At 34.4% G+C, this 17,436-nt stretch overlaps 1 protein-coding gene across 1 annotated transcript; it reads right to left on the bottom strand.

The window, feature by feature from the left end:
* Window positions 1–2,708: 2,708 nt before the first annotated feature.
* On the bottom strand, window positions 2,709–15,374 carry LOC149771411 (uncharacterized). The gene is made up of 4 exons (XM_089948510.1): window positions 15,249–15,374; window positions 14,518–14,655; window positions 8,830–8,956; window positions 2,709–2,879 (listed from the first exon to the last, which is right to left on the bottom strand). Coding segments are annotated over exons 1-4 (309 nt in total). The 5' UTR covers window positions 15,292–15,374; the 3' UTR covers window positions 2,709–2,878.
* Window positions 15,375–17,436: the final 2,062 nt, after the last annotated feature.

Raw genomic sequence — 17,436 nt, forward strand, 5'->3', positions numbered from 1 at the left:
AGAGATGCTATGATGTACTTAAAGATTTTAATGAAAACGCAAAGTTGCTGGATGATAACGTCATTAATTTTATAACCGATATTGATGACACCCCGTCCGTTGATGATTGAGACGGATTTATTAATAAGTTAATTGTACACGATGATGTGATGCTGGACAAACAATCGAATCCAGCTAGGATTTTTTCTCGAGGCAGACATAAAAACACCGATATTATTTATGTTACTCAGCGATACACACAAATACCAAAAGTGATCAGAGATAACTGTAATATTTTCGTTGTGTTTAGTGGAGTAGATACGCATACGTTGCGAAATATTCTTCAAACTTGGTGTGGCGGTGACATGGATATAATTAATTTAAAAACTTCTTTTCACGGTCACAGTCAACCCCACACGGATTTATAACGATAAATATACATGATCCCAGAACAAGATATCGTGTGGGTCTCGATAAAATTTTTGGATAAATAGCAGCAGAAGAGGTGCGACCTCAATTAGACGTCATATGGGTAAACAAAACACACATAACAAATTTAGAAACACAAACGACAACGAAAAAGTAACCCCCAAGAGATACTCTTGGAGAGAGTCTATCGGTTGATCTAGGTTTCGGTTTGGCGTTGGTGATCCTATTTTTTTTTTTTTCGTATGAGGTCTTATTTTAAGCAAATGACGTTTTAGCAAAAGGTATATTCACCTCTTCTGCTGCTGCTGCTGCTGCTGATGATGATGATGATGATTATCAAGCACATATCTGGTCCGGATTATCAAGAACAACATTCCCATAAGATTCAGTTTTTACTGCAAATATTTTAAAATATTAAACATGTTATGCACAACCTTTAAACATTCCTCCTCACAACGACTCTAGACTCAGTAAACGTAAAAAAAAAAATATAAAAAATGACAATTGATCCTGGAAAGAAATGTTTATCGGAATGTTACATTTGAAGCCACAGAGAACTCATGAACGTGTCCAACTTTCCAATAATAATACCCAAACAAAATCACCTTTTGCACTGATATTTCAGAAAGTGATACCATCATTCCAGTATGAATCTGTTTCGCTTTGGGGTTTTTTACCATTTATGGATAATTTGGTCGGTCGCTGAGAAATCCTTGCAATCAGTGGGAAACGTCATTGTTATCTAAGTTAATGTTTCTCTCCTTCGTAGTCACTACCTTTGTAATTTAAATTAATGGTTCTGATTTAAATGCTGTTTTAATCAATATTATTAGCACCAATCCCAATGTTTATATTTGTATTTGTCACTGAACATTTTGACGTTTAAAATAATTATTATTTGGTCGGCTTTCAGCTATAATCATCATTAAAAACATACATCGTGAGAAACAAACTGAATAAGATAATCAGTTAATTGGATCTTTATCGCAACAACTCAACAGTGAAAAGTCAGATTTCGGTTTCACTGATCTTAGGTACGAACATTGATTCTTTTTATCAAATTATGGAATATATTTCAGATCAAACTCTCCAAATTCTTAACTGGAAAATAAAGATTCTTCAAACAATTATGCTAATTCTTCATTTAGGATATAAAACAAGAGGATAGGATAATGAATCATTAGTATCCAAATAAATATAAAATGACTAAACGAAATAAATAAATTGGGACACAGTACGCATAAGTCATAAAACTACAACAATTTCGTTGGGTGCTGTCGATAAATTGCACATATGACAAATCGGTCATTACTGATGACCTCTGAATGTTTGATGAGAAACTATTACACATGAAATCATGGATGTATATACCGAAATATAGAGCACTAAGGGTTAAGAGACTTAATTCAATAATCTTCAAATGGTTCACATTCTAACTCTTTAAGGTACCCAGAATTACTGAACTTAACTAGCATCGATTGGGTTGATCTGTTTGAGCTTTCTAAGACATCAAAACAAAGAAATTTTCTAATCTCTTATGTTTGTGGATGTCCAGTTTACTATGAAACTACACTGGTTAAAATAAAGTCATCAACATGCAGGCGAGAAGATTAAGCCTGTTATTGGGTTTTCTCGAGTTTGTTCGTGTGTCAGTCACCTATGTGCAGATTCATCCACATATTCATTGTTATACTTCTCCATCATGCATATTTGTTCAGACTTTGTATGAAATGAGTTTGGTCATGTTTTCTGTTATGCACGCAATTTTATGTCAGAGGATGATAACATTTCTCGCCCGTAATTGTTCTGCACCTCTTGCATAATTTGTCCCAGCAGGGTTTGAAGTTGCCAAGGGCATGTTGACGTTACCTCCGATCATAGTTCAGCTCTAACGAGTCTCTCATATGTTTACGCCTGCGGTCCGCCGTTAGGGGTCTTGTTTTTGAAAGATCTCCCTCAAACGTCTCCAAAAGTTTAATTACAGATTAATTTTAGGATTGTTCAACAACGATTTTGAAATTTCATGCAAGGTTTTACATTCGAACTTACGTTCCATAGATGTTTTCTGTCTGTGGTGGCACCTCAATACATGGTCCAAAACATCATGGACAGAATTGCATATGTCCTTAAAATTAGCTTTTAATAACTATTCATCATTTCATATGTGAATTTAGAAAGCTTGTGTATCAATAGCCAGTTAATGAAAAGAAATTTTGTAAGATTGATGAAACTTGGTGTCGGTCGCATCTCTATGTGTGCGAGTTCATTTTCGTAAGGATGAGAGAAAAATAAAATCAAAATTGTGCTTTGTGATATTTTTTATAATTGATAGATAAACATTTTGAATGGAATTTTCCTAAGCTTTATTGATATTCAAAACCAAAATATAGCATCAGATTTCTTTGAGAATTCGATTTGCCGAAGACTTATGTTCGCTGTACTTCGATAACTTTGTGCATCTAGATGATAATCTGAAAATGAGAAAGGTAAGATTGTAATGGCTTGAAGTTTGAAGAAATAAAATCATCAATTATCAAAATATGTACTGTTTCCTTAGAGATTGCGCGTAAGTACAATTAAACAATCTATAAAGTGAGTCATCAGACGATCATTTTTACGTCTGGAATGTATTGTTTCCATCTTTAATAGATTTATTCATGTTTAAGAAGGTTACATGTCACTCTAATAATATAAATACTAAAATGGTATTTATCAAAATAAAACATATCAGTTCACAAAGAGCTTTGTCTTAAAACAATTTTAACTGTGCAGCTACCTTCATTATATCTTAAATCAAACATAATATAGTACATATGAATAAGTTAATTTCTAAATATTTCTTTTTCGTTTCGGATATATGTCAATCAAATATAAGGCAACGTCAAACCTATGCCTGCAAAAAAACCAGGAAGGAAAACAAAATCATCAAATAGTAGCGATTATTTAAGCCTGGCAATGTTAAAATCTTGCATATGATAACTCTTTTATTTTTAAATCGTCTATTAATCTGAAAGAAGGTAAACACCAGACACCAGTTTCACCAATGGGTTGTGATGTTTCAATCAGACCTAATTCTCGAGCAATCCGATTACTGAATTCTACATTTAGGTTAATATTCATAGAAAGTCTCTATCCGTGAAATTGCATCCAGCTTCATTTGTCTTATGCTTAAATAATCAGACTTTTGATATCTGACTGAATAAACTTACGCTATAAAAAAAGTTTAGTCCGATAAAAGCTCTAGATTCGTGTCATCATTTTAACTTTACACCTACGATTTCTTGACGAATTCCAGACCGAGTTCTGTATAGCCATATTTTCTAAGTAAGAACATCAAACTTGGGTTTAAGACACAACATCATGCACAGTAAATTAAAACTGGAAACGTACAACTTTCTTCGTTTCATTTAATGTGATTTCTCTCCTGGATGATATCAATAGTGTACATTCACTCAAAATGAAGACATCTGTTTGTTCTACACTCAAACTAAATAGCGTGTTCCCTAAAATATAACAAAAGACAAAGATAAGAAATAGATAAATAACATTTTAAAACCCAGTCCATTATGGTAGTCATGTTTACAGCGAAAGGTTTCCATAACCTATGTATCATTTTAATGAGTCTGACAGAATGCCGACATTTTCTATTGTGACTGGTATGACAGCCTTACGCTGTCTTAAGGTTGCTGGTATTTTACAGGACTGTGCATCTTTATTGGAGCACGCCAATAAGATAAAATAATATTTCTTTTATTGTCAGTTGCATTTATTCATAATTGAAACGACTCAAATCAACAATTTAAAATATGCTTTGAAAAGTTTTTTATCACCATCACATAAAAACACTAATGGCATTAAATCAACATGATTTTCAAGACATTATAAGACATAAATACATTAGGACAGATCACGTAACTTAACATACAAACATCAAACGCATTTTCAAGCAGCAGTAATTAAAAGTGAATTTAGTAATAAAACAAAACTGTAACAACAATATTAGTTGATGTTATTATGGCAGGACAGTTGGTGGGGCACTGGTAATATATTTGCACATATTATATTTACATTAATGACCAAAGTAAATTAAAAGTCGTTTCCTCTCTAAAGGACTGTAGAAACTCATTCCAGTGAATGACAGCTGCATATCTGACAGACTTTTTGCCATTTGATGAGATGTGATTATAGGGACATCTAAAATAATTTAATATCCAAAACTGCATTTAGTGTGTTTAAAACATGTCAAATCATTCGATCATTGTGAAGCACACTCTGGCGGCCCATTGGTTAGAGCGTCTGCCTCGAATGCAGGAGGTCGAGGGTTCGAACCCCAGCCGAGTCATACCAAAGAATTATAAAAATGATACTAACAGCTGCCTCGCTAGTCGCTCAGCATTAAAGGTTTAGTGTTAGGATCGGTTGGCCTGGTGTCCGGATAATGTGACTGGGTGGGACATCATGCTCCATGCCTGCGGCATGATGCCCCAGTGCTAGACATCACTATAAGCTGCCGCACTGCAGACACCGTAGCGATATGACTGAATTTTTCTAAAGTTACGTTAAAAGTCCAAATCACACACACACACACGCGCGCGCACGCACACTATGAAACACACTTATTCAGAATTTTAAATGGTGGCATTTTTCTTTCTTAATTAAGAATTCATGGTAACTGCTTGTGTAATCATCATATACAAATATGTGAGCACGTCCGTGTAATTCGTGTTCAAGTTTAAATGTGTTTTGTCCCCCCAGAAGTACAATGCTAAGTGAAAAAAGTTTAAACTGGAATGGATAACGATAAGCAAGACTGCTAGTTTGGTGAGTCTTTGTAACTTTTGACCAATACATTTCAAGACAGTTTTTTATCTTGAAGCTTTCCTACAAAAAGTTTTTACCGGTGAATGGAATATCTAATCTAAGCAGTTTGACCATTTCTTCACAGTTTATGAGAGCATTGTTTGTGTTTTGCTTGTACTGAATATCCATTTACCAACAACTAGTACTTTAAACTGTCAGCATTTTGTTCGCAGCGAACCAGTAAAGCAGAAGGGTGGACTCTTTTTCAAGTCTGTTAATCTGAGTCAAAATGTCCGGTCAGAAAAAAAGGACAGAATGCTGTCATCAGCATAGTCAAAGAGCGAGTGATACTTTTAAAAAAATAGTATTAAAGCAAGACATTCAAGGGACAATACCAGATGATTGACCACTGAGGATTCGATTGTAGAAGTTTAGTACAGCTACCAAAGACACACGACATCATAACTTGCTGCATACTGAGCCATCTGGCACACAATAAGCCGTAAGCTTTCATATAAGAATGTCATTAGAGGGACAGTAAAAGGTCGTAGATAAATTTATCAGATCTACGACTGCATATTGTCAAGATTAAACATAAAAGAGTGGTCTAACATACATGACCTTTTCGAAAAGCACCCAATCATTTGTCAACAATGTTCTCACAACATTGATATGATGGGTATAATGCTATCTGGCCTTCTGTTAATTCCGCAAAATGGATTTTTGTTGAAAATTTGATATACTTGTGCTTCGTTTCAAACGATCAGGAAAACATTATTGACTTTAGCGCTTTGTTCATTACACTTGTGACATGGCCAACAAGGATTGCTGCTACACTTGTAAACAGTTTAACAGGAGTTTGATCTTCCTGCAGCTCTTTTCGAAATTACTATTCGTATATTATTATACACATCGTTACGTTTAACCTGTTTAAATTTAAAACATATATCCATTGTAATCTTGTCCTTATAAAGACTTAATACGTCGTTACGTTGAACCTGTTTAAATTTAAAACATATATCCATTGTAATCTTGTCCTGATATAGCCTTAATACGTCGTTACGTTTGACCTGTTTAAAGCATATATCCATTGTAATCTTGTCCTTATAAAGACTTAATACGTCGTTACGTTTGACCTGTTTAAAACATATATCCATTGTAATCTTGTTCTTATGTAGCTTTAATACGTCGTTACGTTTGACCTGTTTAAATTTAAAACATATATCCATTGCAATCTTGTCCTCATAAAGACTTAATACGTCGTTACGTTGAACCTGTTTAAATTTAAAACATATATCCATTGCAATCTTGTCCTCATAAAGACTTAATACGTCGTTACGTTTAACCTGTTTAAATTTAAAACATATATCCATTGTAATCTTGTTCTTATGTAGCTTTAATACGTCGTTACGTTTGACCTGTTTAAATTTAAAACATATATCCATTGTAATCTTGTTCTTATATAGCCTTAATACGTCGTTGCGTTGAATAGTCAAGAGGAACGTGACAATATCTAATAACGCATTTACATGCAAATTATTGCATTATTTCCCTGGTACTGTTTACACCTTTTGTATCTTTAGTAAGAATGATCTTTTCTTGACCATTGGAATATCTATTACAAACGTGGGGCTTTAAAAGTTTACCAGACGTTCCTAGATTTAGTGCCCACATCATATCTTTCTAAAACGTTATGTTCTCTGTGACTTGCTCTTTAATTTGTTTACCACATTTGTCAGCTTTCTATCATTCTTCCAAGCCTTGTATGATCTATACACAGTGTATTTGCAAACATTATATGCTTAGCATGTGTAGCTCTTAGTCCCAGTTCATATAAGATTATGGTTTTCTACGTCAATATGTATGTTTATTGTTATGTTTGACTATAACATTCAAAATTATCGTAGTGAATCGGCAAATATTTATATTCGTATTCATTGTTTATACAAAATAAACGTTATCGCTTCCATACGAAAGGATAATTTCAAGTTCGTTCGCAGATTTTCACCTACTTTCGTGCAATGACGTACATGATATTCTAATCTCCATTTCTAGAGAACTAATCAATGGTTGTAAAGCAAACAGAAATTTGCCAAACAGTCAGAACTTATGGGATTGACGTCATGGTACAATTACGTTTTACAATCTGCCGTTATCTCAACATTCTATGATGTAACCATGGATTACAATGACGTGCAATGCGCGAAAGTATGTCGAAAGCTACGGAGGCACTTGAAATATACCATTTTTTCTAGACCAGCTGTGTGACTTTCTGTGACCAACGACTTCCTGTGTGAAACGCAATTGCATATACTTCACAGACTTGCATATACTACACATATATACATATACTAGATAAACTTACATATATTACCTAACTTACAGAATTACATATACTACACAGACCTTACAATGATGTCATATAGCACAAGCCATCAAAAAATGCCTTTTTCCACAAAAGCGGACATACATGAAAGCTGTTCCTGCAGGTTCTCACAGTTCGAAATTTATATTCTTTCAAGTATTTGTTCCTTGAGAAAGTCATTGCTTTATCAGTAATATTTGATGATCCTTTCGAAATGTTCCGCTTCTGCTAAACTTTTAAAATCCTTGACAAAAAAAAACTAGATTTATCTTCTGGGATATATTTGCCAGTAATAATATATATATATATATATATATATATATATATATATATATATATATATATATATATATATATATATATATATATATATATGTTGTTGCCGATATCAGTGTAAGGTTTGTTAGGGTTTACAACGTGTTCCGCTTGTGAATGAATATGCCGATGCCATGGTTGGTGTATAGACATAACCATCCAAGTGGTGGTATTGTCTTCTTTCTAAGATAACAGTGGATGCATTATTATGTTAAAAGCAAACAAAGAAGGCGTAGTAAACAGACATAGTTTGACTATATATAGATAATGTTCTAGAGTATAAATGCATACCCGGGTCTGCGGGTTACAGCATCGATATTCTTGCCTGCACACATCACCAAAATGGAGGCAACAAAGCCTCTGGTATAGATATTCGTCAGTAGCAGATGTGTGCATGTACGTCCGGTTTGCTATTTATATCAGTGTATTTTAATATGTAATCCCTTCCTTCTGCTCGAAATTTAGTAAATATATCAAAATTTTGCAATTTGTTATAATCTTGGTTTGCAATGAATAATAAGCTTAGGAAGACGAAACAGTGCTACTACAATGTTTGTAAACAACTGTATTCAAAGCCTTAAATTATTGCGAACATGTGCATTTTAAATAAAATATAAAGAATATTAAACAGTTTTATCAATATATTACTGACTATGCTGGAATAATTAAATATATATGAATTCATATACGGATATTGCATTTGAAAAACATATGCTGTAGATCTTTGGTAAAACTTTTTGAATGCTGAATATTGATAAGTCATGAGTTTGTAACCTATGCTTGCTTTCTTACCTCGCCTATGTAGTTTTATTTAATATTTGAATATTTTACCCAACATATTTATCAAAACTACATATGGACCAATGAGTCTGAAATTACGAATCTATGTATTATAATAAATTAACGACTCGAACGCATTTGAACAAAGCCAGCCAACGTACCATTTTCCCGGCGGGGGGGTCGTGGGCTGGAAAAACAGACATCGACAATGGCCATCGATACAGTGCTCATGTGGGTCTCTTAATGAAGGACAAACGTTTCTCCGGCAATCTGCTTGGATAGTGCATTCTGAAAAATGGAGACATATGACAACGTGGAAGATCTGCTGCAGATTCTGATTAACATGACCTTACCTCACAGATTCTGAATAACAAGACCATACCTCACAGATTCTGATTAACATGACCTTACATCACAGATTCTGAATAACAAAACCTTACCTCACAGATTCTGAATAACAAGACCATACCTCACAGATTCTGATTAACATGACCTTACCTCACAGATTTTGAATAAAAAGCCTTTATTTTACAGATTCTGAATAACAAGTCCTTACTTTACAAATTTAGTTAAAGCATTTCGACTGGTCTCTGTATAATAAAAGTTTCTCATAAATAAGTATGTGCTCAATCGTTCAATAAAAAACAACCTTTAATAATTATAGAACAAGTCTTCTACACTGTGAATAAGTGTGTTTAGTATGTTTCACCCTCCATGACTGCCCACAAAGATTAAAATGCATTGAGGACGAACATTGCTCTCAACATTTCTCAGTCCCATCTGAGTTTGATCTTTGATTTTCATATGTATATTTTCAAACTTAAACTGCCAGCTACTTTTGGATGATATTATTTAAATGTATGTTAATATCAACAAATAATTTAATTCTCTAATTTATAAAAGGAAAATTGAGGAGGAACATACATTATTGTCAATTAAATTCCAAATAATCCTAAACGTTTTATCACAAGTCCAAAAGTATAGAATCTTCCGAATCAATTCTAACAATCTTGAATGTGCATATGTACCAATAATCTTTATGTAAAACAATAATATAATCCAGAATTATTTGACTAAGTCGTCAGTAATCCCAAAGCAGTATTTTAATCCAAACGTTAATGAGCATTTTGTAATTCCAATGAATAATTAAGATAAATGATTCGTTCAAATTATATTACAACATACTTAAATGTTTTCCAGAAGGCTTGATACTAAATATGAATAAATAATTTCTATTGAATTAATTCTTATATAATAAAAAAAAGAAGACACAATAAGATGACAATGGTGTTGGCCATCAAATTCGTAAACATGTTTATTTGCAGAACATTCTCAGTTGTAGACAAGATAATGTCTTTTGTTTGCATTTTAGTAACCGACGTGACAAAATGCAGGTAGACAATAGAATTTTCAAGAAAAAAAAACCTGAAATCAAATTAAAGTCAGCAAGGTGGTTACAAATGATCATTATCTTGAATTATGATTTACAGTCATGGACAAGGGTTAATTATGTAAAATGTTGATTACAAATGACTCTTACAGTCTACAATCATGGACAAAGGTTGAACACAATATAGATACGCATAACACTCTTATTTATAGGAAAATAACATAGTATATCCATAATATTATATTTTTAATATTATCATGAGATTAAAGAAAATACAATAGCTCACCTCGAATGAAATTCGCATCCCCATCCCCGCAACAAATACATGGTCTTTACCTTATAATAGATGGCATTGCTCTGTGTCTGTTAACTGTTGTATAAATTGTAATCTAAAACCTAACAGAAGTGGAATGATATTGTGCTGACATTAGACAGCGTGTTGATAAAAAAGGAGGTGTTGAATTTGAAATCTACAATTTACTATTTACATTAGTGATGTAATAGGCATGTAACTTTGAGTGGGATGCCAATCTGCGGGCAAGATATTTATCAGACATTACTGATGTAATAGGCATGTGACTTTGAGTGGGGTGCCAACCCCCGGGCAAGATATTTAACAGACATTGCTGATATTACAGGCATATAACTTCGAGTGAGATGCCCACTCCCGGGCAAGATATTTATCAGACACTGCTGATGTAATAGGCATGTAACTTTGAATGGGGTGCCACCCCACAGGCAACATATTTATCAGGCATTACTGATGCAATAGACATGTAACTTTGAGTGGGATGCCAACTCCCGGGCAAGATATTTATCACATATTACTGACGTAATAGGCATGTAACTTTGAATGGGATGCCAATCCGCGGGCAAGATATTTATCAGACATTACTGATGTAATAGGCAAGTAACTTTGAGAGGGGTGCCAACTCCCGGGCAAAATGTTTATCAGACATTACTGATGTAATGGCATGTAACTTTGAGTGGGATGCCAACTCCAGGGTAAGATATTTATCAAACATTACTGACGTAATCGGCATGTAACTTTGAGTGGGATGCCAACCCCCGGACAAGATATTTATCAGACATTACTGATGTAATAGGCATGTAACTTTGCGTGGGATGCCAACTTCGGGCAAGATATTTATCAGACATTACTGATGTAATAGGCAGGGAAACTTTGAGTGGGATGACAACCCCCAGGCAACATATTTATCAGACAGAGTCAGTAAACGTCTAGTAAACATAAAGGAAATTCAAGAAACGAGAATATTATAGTGGACTTCAGCAATTAAGTCAAATTCAAACATAACACAATTGCTCCCCTCAAAAGTTTAGGATGATTTGCAGTCTTACAACGGAATACATGTAGTCAACACATTAACAAACTAGTATATAGCTGAAATAATGACTTTTTTTAAAATCCGAAATTTTTTGCAATTTGTTCCGTTGTTCCAAATATACTCATACACGGACCTCTATTGTTCATGCACTGGAAAACAACACTTCCAGTCCTATTACGGCTTTCAAATCGTTCGCCTATCGGAGAATTTTCGATAAGGAGATTCTGTCAAAATTGACATGAAGCTAAATCAAGCCTGTTCGGAGGATTAACAATATTTGGATGCTGTGTTCCTTTAGGCTGTAGATTTATAGCCGATGCATTGCCATGGAGAGGATGGAACCACGAGTATCATAGCGGTGAATGATGGTTTGGAAGTGGTCCAGTCACAATAGCAGAGTCAGGCTCGTGTACCTGGACGACAGGGCCTTTCGCATCGAAAGATAATGAGTGCAGGTCCAGCTACGTCCAGGGATTTGTAGTCTCTCCTCATTTTCTCCGATCCAGACTTTATTAATTTCACCTCAATCGGGTTCAAAAAGTAATTTTATGTTTTATCACCTGTGACAGCCTGAAACGTCTCTGATAGTTGTTTTCATATTTGGCAAGTAGCTGTTTGGAGATTTCAGCCCGAGTCTGTTTTTTATCAGCCTCAACAAATGGGGTATCCATCTTGTACAAGCCTTTCTATGCTTCAACTGATTCTTCAATAACACTTTTTAAAAACAGCTGACGAATTAATGACTGTGTCATAGAAGCATATTATAATGTGTATTGAGCAATTTCATCAATTTCCCCCTTCACAGCACGACTAACCTCTTGGCTGCAGAAAACTGATCTTCCAGAACGTTGTTCATCTTACGTGGATTCGCGGCAATCTTTTAAACTAGGAAACCACCTCAAACTTATAGGATATGACAGAGAATTTCATCTGAAAACATCATCCAAGTCGACTTTAAATTTCCTTGATTTCTTTTTTCTTACGTCGATTTTGAACAGTTTGGGCCTGTGTATGTATTGACTGTTCACCTATAAGTTAGCATTTAACATATTGACATTTCAGACCTTACAATGATCATGTCGAGAAGTATGGATAGTTCACCTTTAAGTTATCATTTTAAATGTTGACATTTTACACCTTACAATGATCATGTCTAATCATTTGGACTGTTCACCTATAAGTTAGCATTTAAAATAATGACATTTCTGACCTTACAACAATCATGTCGAAAGTATAGACTGCTCTCATATAAGTTAGCATTTAAAATATTCACATTTCAGAAATTACAATGATCATGTCGAAATGTATGGACTGCTCACCTATAAATTAGCATTCATAAATATTGACATTTCAGACCTTACAATGATCATGCCAAAAATCATGTACTGGTCTCATATCAGATAGCATTTAAAATCTTGACGTTTCAGACTTTACAATGATCATGCCGAAAAGTATGGACTGCTCACCTATAAGTTAGCATTCAAAATCCTGACGTTTCAGACTTTACAATGATCATGCCGAAAAGTATGGACTGATCACCTATAAGTTAGCATTTAAAATAATGACATTCCATACAATGTTCATGTCGAAAAGTATGAACAGCTCAGATATAGGTTAGCATTTAAAATATTGACATTTCAGAAATTACAATGATCATGTCGAGCAGTTTGGACTGCTCACCTACAAGTTAGCAATTAAAATATTGACATTTCAAATCATACAATGATCATGCCGAAAAGTGTTGGCTGCTCACATATAAGTTAGCATTGAACACATTGATATTTCAGACCTTACAATGATCATGTCGAAAAGCATGTACTGTTCATTTAAGTTAGCATTTAAAATATTGACATTTCAGACCTTACAATGATCATGTCGAAAAGCATGTACTGTTCATTTAAGTTAGCATTGAACACATTGACATTTCAGACCTTACAATGATCATGTCGAAAAGCATGTACTGGTCATTTAAGTTAGCATTGAACACATTGACATTTCAGACTTTACAATGATCATGTCGAAAAGCATGTACTGTTCATTTAAGTTAGCATTTAAAATATTGACATTTCAGACCTTACAATGATCATGTCGAAAAGCATGTACTGTTCATTTAAGTTAGCATTGAACACATTGACATTTCAGACTTTACAATGATCATGTCGAAAAGCATGTACTGTTCATTTAAGTTAGCATTTAAAATATTGACATTTCAGACCTTACAATGATCATGTCGAAAAGCATGTACTGTTTATTTAAGTTTGCATTTAAAATATTGACATTTCAGACCTTACAATGATCATGTCGAAAAGCATGTACTGTTCATTTAAGTTAGCATTGAACACATTGACATTTCAGACCTTACAATGATCATGTCGAAAAGCATGTACTGTTCATTTAAGTTAGCATTGAACACATTGACATTTCAGACCTTACAATGATCATGTCGAAAAGCATGGACTGGTCATTTAAGTTAGCATTGAACACATTGACATTTCAGACCTTACAATGATCATGTCGAAAAGCATGTACTGGTCATTTAAGTTAGCATTTAAAATATTGACATTTCAGACCTTACAATGATCATGTCGAAAAGCATGTACTGTTCATTTAAGTTAGCATTGAACACATTGACATTTCAGACCTTACAATGATCATGTCGAAAAGCATGTACTGGTCATTTAAGTTAGCATTGAACACATTGACATTTCAGACCTTACAATGATCATGTCGAAAAGCATGTACTGGTCATTTAAGTTAGCATTGAACATATTGATATTTCAGACCTTACAATGATCATGTCGAAAAGCATGTACTGTTCATTTAAGTTAGCATTGAACACATTGACATTTCAGACCTTACAACGATCATGTCGAAAAGCATGTACTGTTCATTTAAGTTAGCATTGAACACATTGACATTTCAGACCTCAAAATGACCATGCCGAACAGTATGGACTGGTCACCTATTTTGGTGGTATAAATTGCTCTGCTGGTTTATCTTCAATTTTGTGGTCAGCCTGACAAAGTGCCCGAACCTTTCGGAGCGTATTCTATTTGATGGGTGTGTGTGTGTGTGAGAGAGAGAGAGAGAGAGAGAGAGAGAGAGAGATTTACCAGAAATGGGACTCCCGATACAGGTGCAGACGCTGACGGTCGAATCCGTGGGCTTTACACATTGCATTGTTGTTCCATCGCCACATGTGAGATGATTGCAATCGGCCACCTCAAAGCAGTTTTCTGCCTGAATGACGGCTGGATAAATAAGGTTTAGAATGAATAGCGAATAGTTTTAGGTTTTATCATCATCACAGTATTGAAATAATAAAAAAAATAAAGACAATATCGATCTTACTTACTTTTTGTCTAGGTTGATATATATTAAAATATATCACGATACTCTCATCCTAACAACCATATCACGCCAAAATCGTCATGTAAGGTAAAAATTACCTGACCGTTTATGTGTAGTCTAATACTTGACGAAACTATTACATTCTTTTTGCCTTCATTGTTCCGATAGAGTTTGCAGTAGATATAAGTTGCCGACCTACGAAGAAACGTAATGTATCAACGTCTTATTTCTTCTCTGTCCTAAAAGCCATGGTCAACTATCTAAGTAGAAAATAAGTTAAACATATCGTCCTAATTTCGTCAATAACAGGTATATGATCGGGCTTTATTTGGGACCAAATATCAACATAACATGCAAACATTTTGTCCAAAACATCCCATGCATTTACTACCAATCGTTTCTTTTCTCCTTATTTTTAAAAGTGCACGTTTCATCACAGAGTTTGGATTCAGTACGAGTAATCTTTTCAAAAACTCTAACTTGCAAAACTTACCAATCAAAGCTGCAAGAAGCGCAATACTTATCTTCATGTTCATACTCGTCCCAAGAGCAAATCTTTGTCTAGAAGTCAACACAGTCTGACTAGTATATACAATGATGAACAAATATCGTGACTTTCCTCTAATCTTCAGTCACGATTACAGTGTTTTCAAGTACATCACGAAATGACTTGATTTTATCAAATTATGATAAACTTAGAATGATCTGATTTAATGATACTGTATAGAGAAATTAAAATACAAATATACAATTATGTATTCGTTATAAATTTTGAAACCCAATAACGGCAAATTTTATTAAACTTATCGACACGTTTCGCAGATATTTAGTAATAATCGATTCATTTTTCTACGTAAATAATTTAATGTGTTTGCCACTCAGTATATGCAACAGTCTTCCTGAATAGTTTCTGATGTTCTGAAAATTGTAGGTGGGTAGAGAGTATAAATGAGTGTTGACATTTCACATAAATCTCTACGCATAAAAATAAGTAGTAGCAGTCGTTTATTATTAAAAACCACCTTCTTATTTGATATCTTACAAGTCTGATTTTAAAGAGCCTTCACAGAGGGCACACCACAGACCCAGATTTGTCCGATGATAGGATTCGAACTTGGCTTCTCTTCGAAGTCTGCAGATATAAATTAAACAGTATTACATTATACAGTAATACGTCGCATATTCGGACATAATGAAAAACATTGATCTGATCCGGATAATTGGTTATCGTGATAATGAATAATGACATTACGACTTTATCATGTGACTGGGGAACTACTTTTAAGTCTATATGACCAAAACACCCACGTAATTGGTTATCGTGACAATGAATAATTATATTTAGGCTGAATCATGTATATGGGAAACTTTTCTTAAATCGGTATTATCAGAACAAGTGTAGACAGTCCGAATAATGCACGCTTTACTGTACTTCTATATGCGGTGTCTCTGTTTTTTAAAATAGTTTCTGACCTGGCACGTCGCAGATTAAGTGAACGTGACGTAGAGAGCAAATTTGGTTCCTTCGGATGCCGATTTTGCCACGGGCTTGAAGGTCAGTAAACAGTATGCGTAAGCTAATCATTTTCTTCAAAATATCACAAATGGAATACCCTCAAAGCATCGGGTCCCTGTGGTATATATAAATTAAGACATATTATTTTGATCACCATTCAGGATTTTGTGTTAACATCTCGCGTTAATTTCCTTGAGTTTCTTATCTTAGATGATTCTTATCTTTGATAAGTTCCTGCCCTGAACTCAATACAGCCCAGTGACCCTAACAAGGGTCACGTGGAAGAAGGTTGAAGAAAATGACGTCGATAGTTATGTGTGGTCCATATCTAGTTATTAAATGCCTTAGTTCCCAGGGAGTCATAAATGGGGCTAAGTTTGTCAACTATTTGAACACAAGCATTATCTGAAATACATGTAATAAAGTAAGTTTATTTGCTTACTGTTTGTGTATGATATATTCTGTACTAAAACGCACGTTAAAAAAATGATCCAAATTAAAGGTAATTTTCCTCAGCCATAAAATTGCGAATCCAATTTATAGAACCAATGCATCTTTTGAAGTTCCTAATTACCTTCAATACTACCTCAATAGTTGTCTTATTAACAAAATCCACGGGCCAGTAAGGTCCGTTTTCCTTTTTGGAGAAAGTAGGGAGTTCGGACTAAATATTAGTATTTTGTACACTCACTGGAGTGAGATGTGTGTGTGTGTGTGTGTGTGTGTGTGTGTGTGTGTGTTTAGGTTAGCGGATAGGTTCATTTCCATAAGAGATAGAGTGGACATGGTGGGGGTCTGGCATAGTAATCATGCAGATAGTACGAAAGTAACACTGAAATGCCTAACAACTTCCCATATCTTTGCTCTACCAATCATATAGTTATTAATGGGTGGATTGTTTTACAATTGCATTTGTCAACTTAACACTCTCGTCATTTCCTTTCCATCGTGACAATTGCATTGTAAGTTGACTTGCCCGCTAGTAAGGCAGGCGGGCAATAATATGCCACAAACTCGCCAAAACCAACTTTCTTGACTCTGATGTTCGCTTGCGCGAAACTCCTTGTAATTATTCTTTATTCGTGAAGCATACCACTGTTACATTTTAACCTCCGTACACAAATATTTTTTCGAGGGTGATGGTCCACATCGCCTTCAGATGTAA

This window comes from Sinohyriopsis cumingii, unplaced genomic scaffold, assembly GCF_028554795.1.
Source record: "Sinohyriopsis cumingii isolate HCF-2022 unplaced genomic scaffold, ASM2855479v2 utg001870l, whole genome shotgun sequence".
NCBI classification, from domain to species: Eukaryota; Metazoa; Mollusca; class Bivalvia; order Unionida; family Unionidae; genus Sinohyriopsis; species Sinohyriopsis cumingii.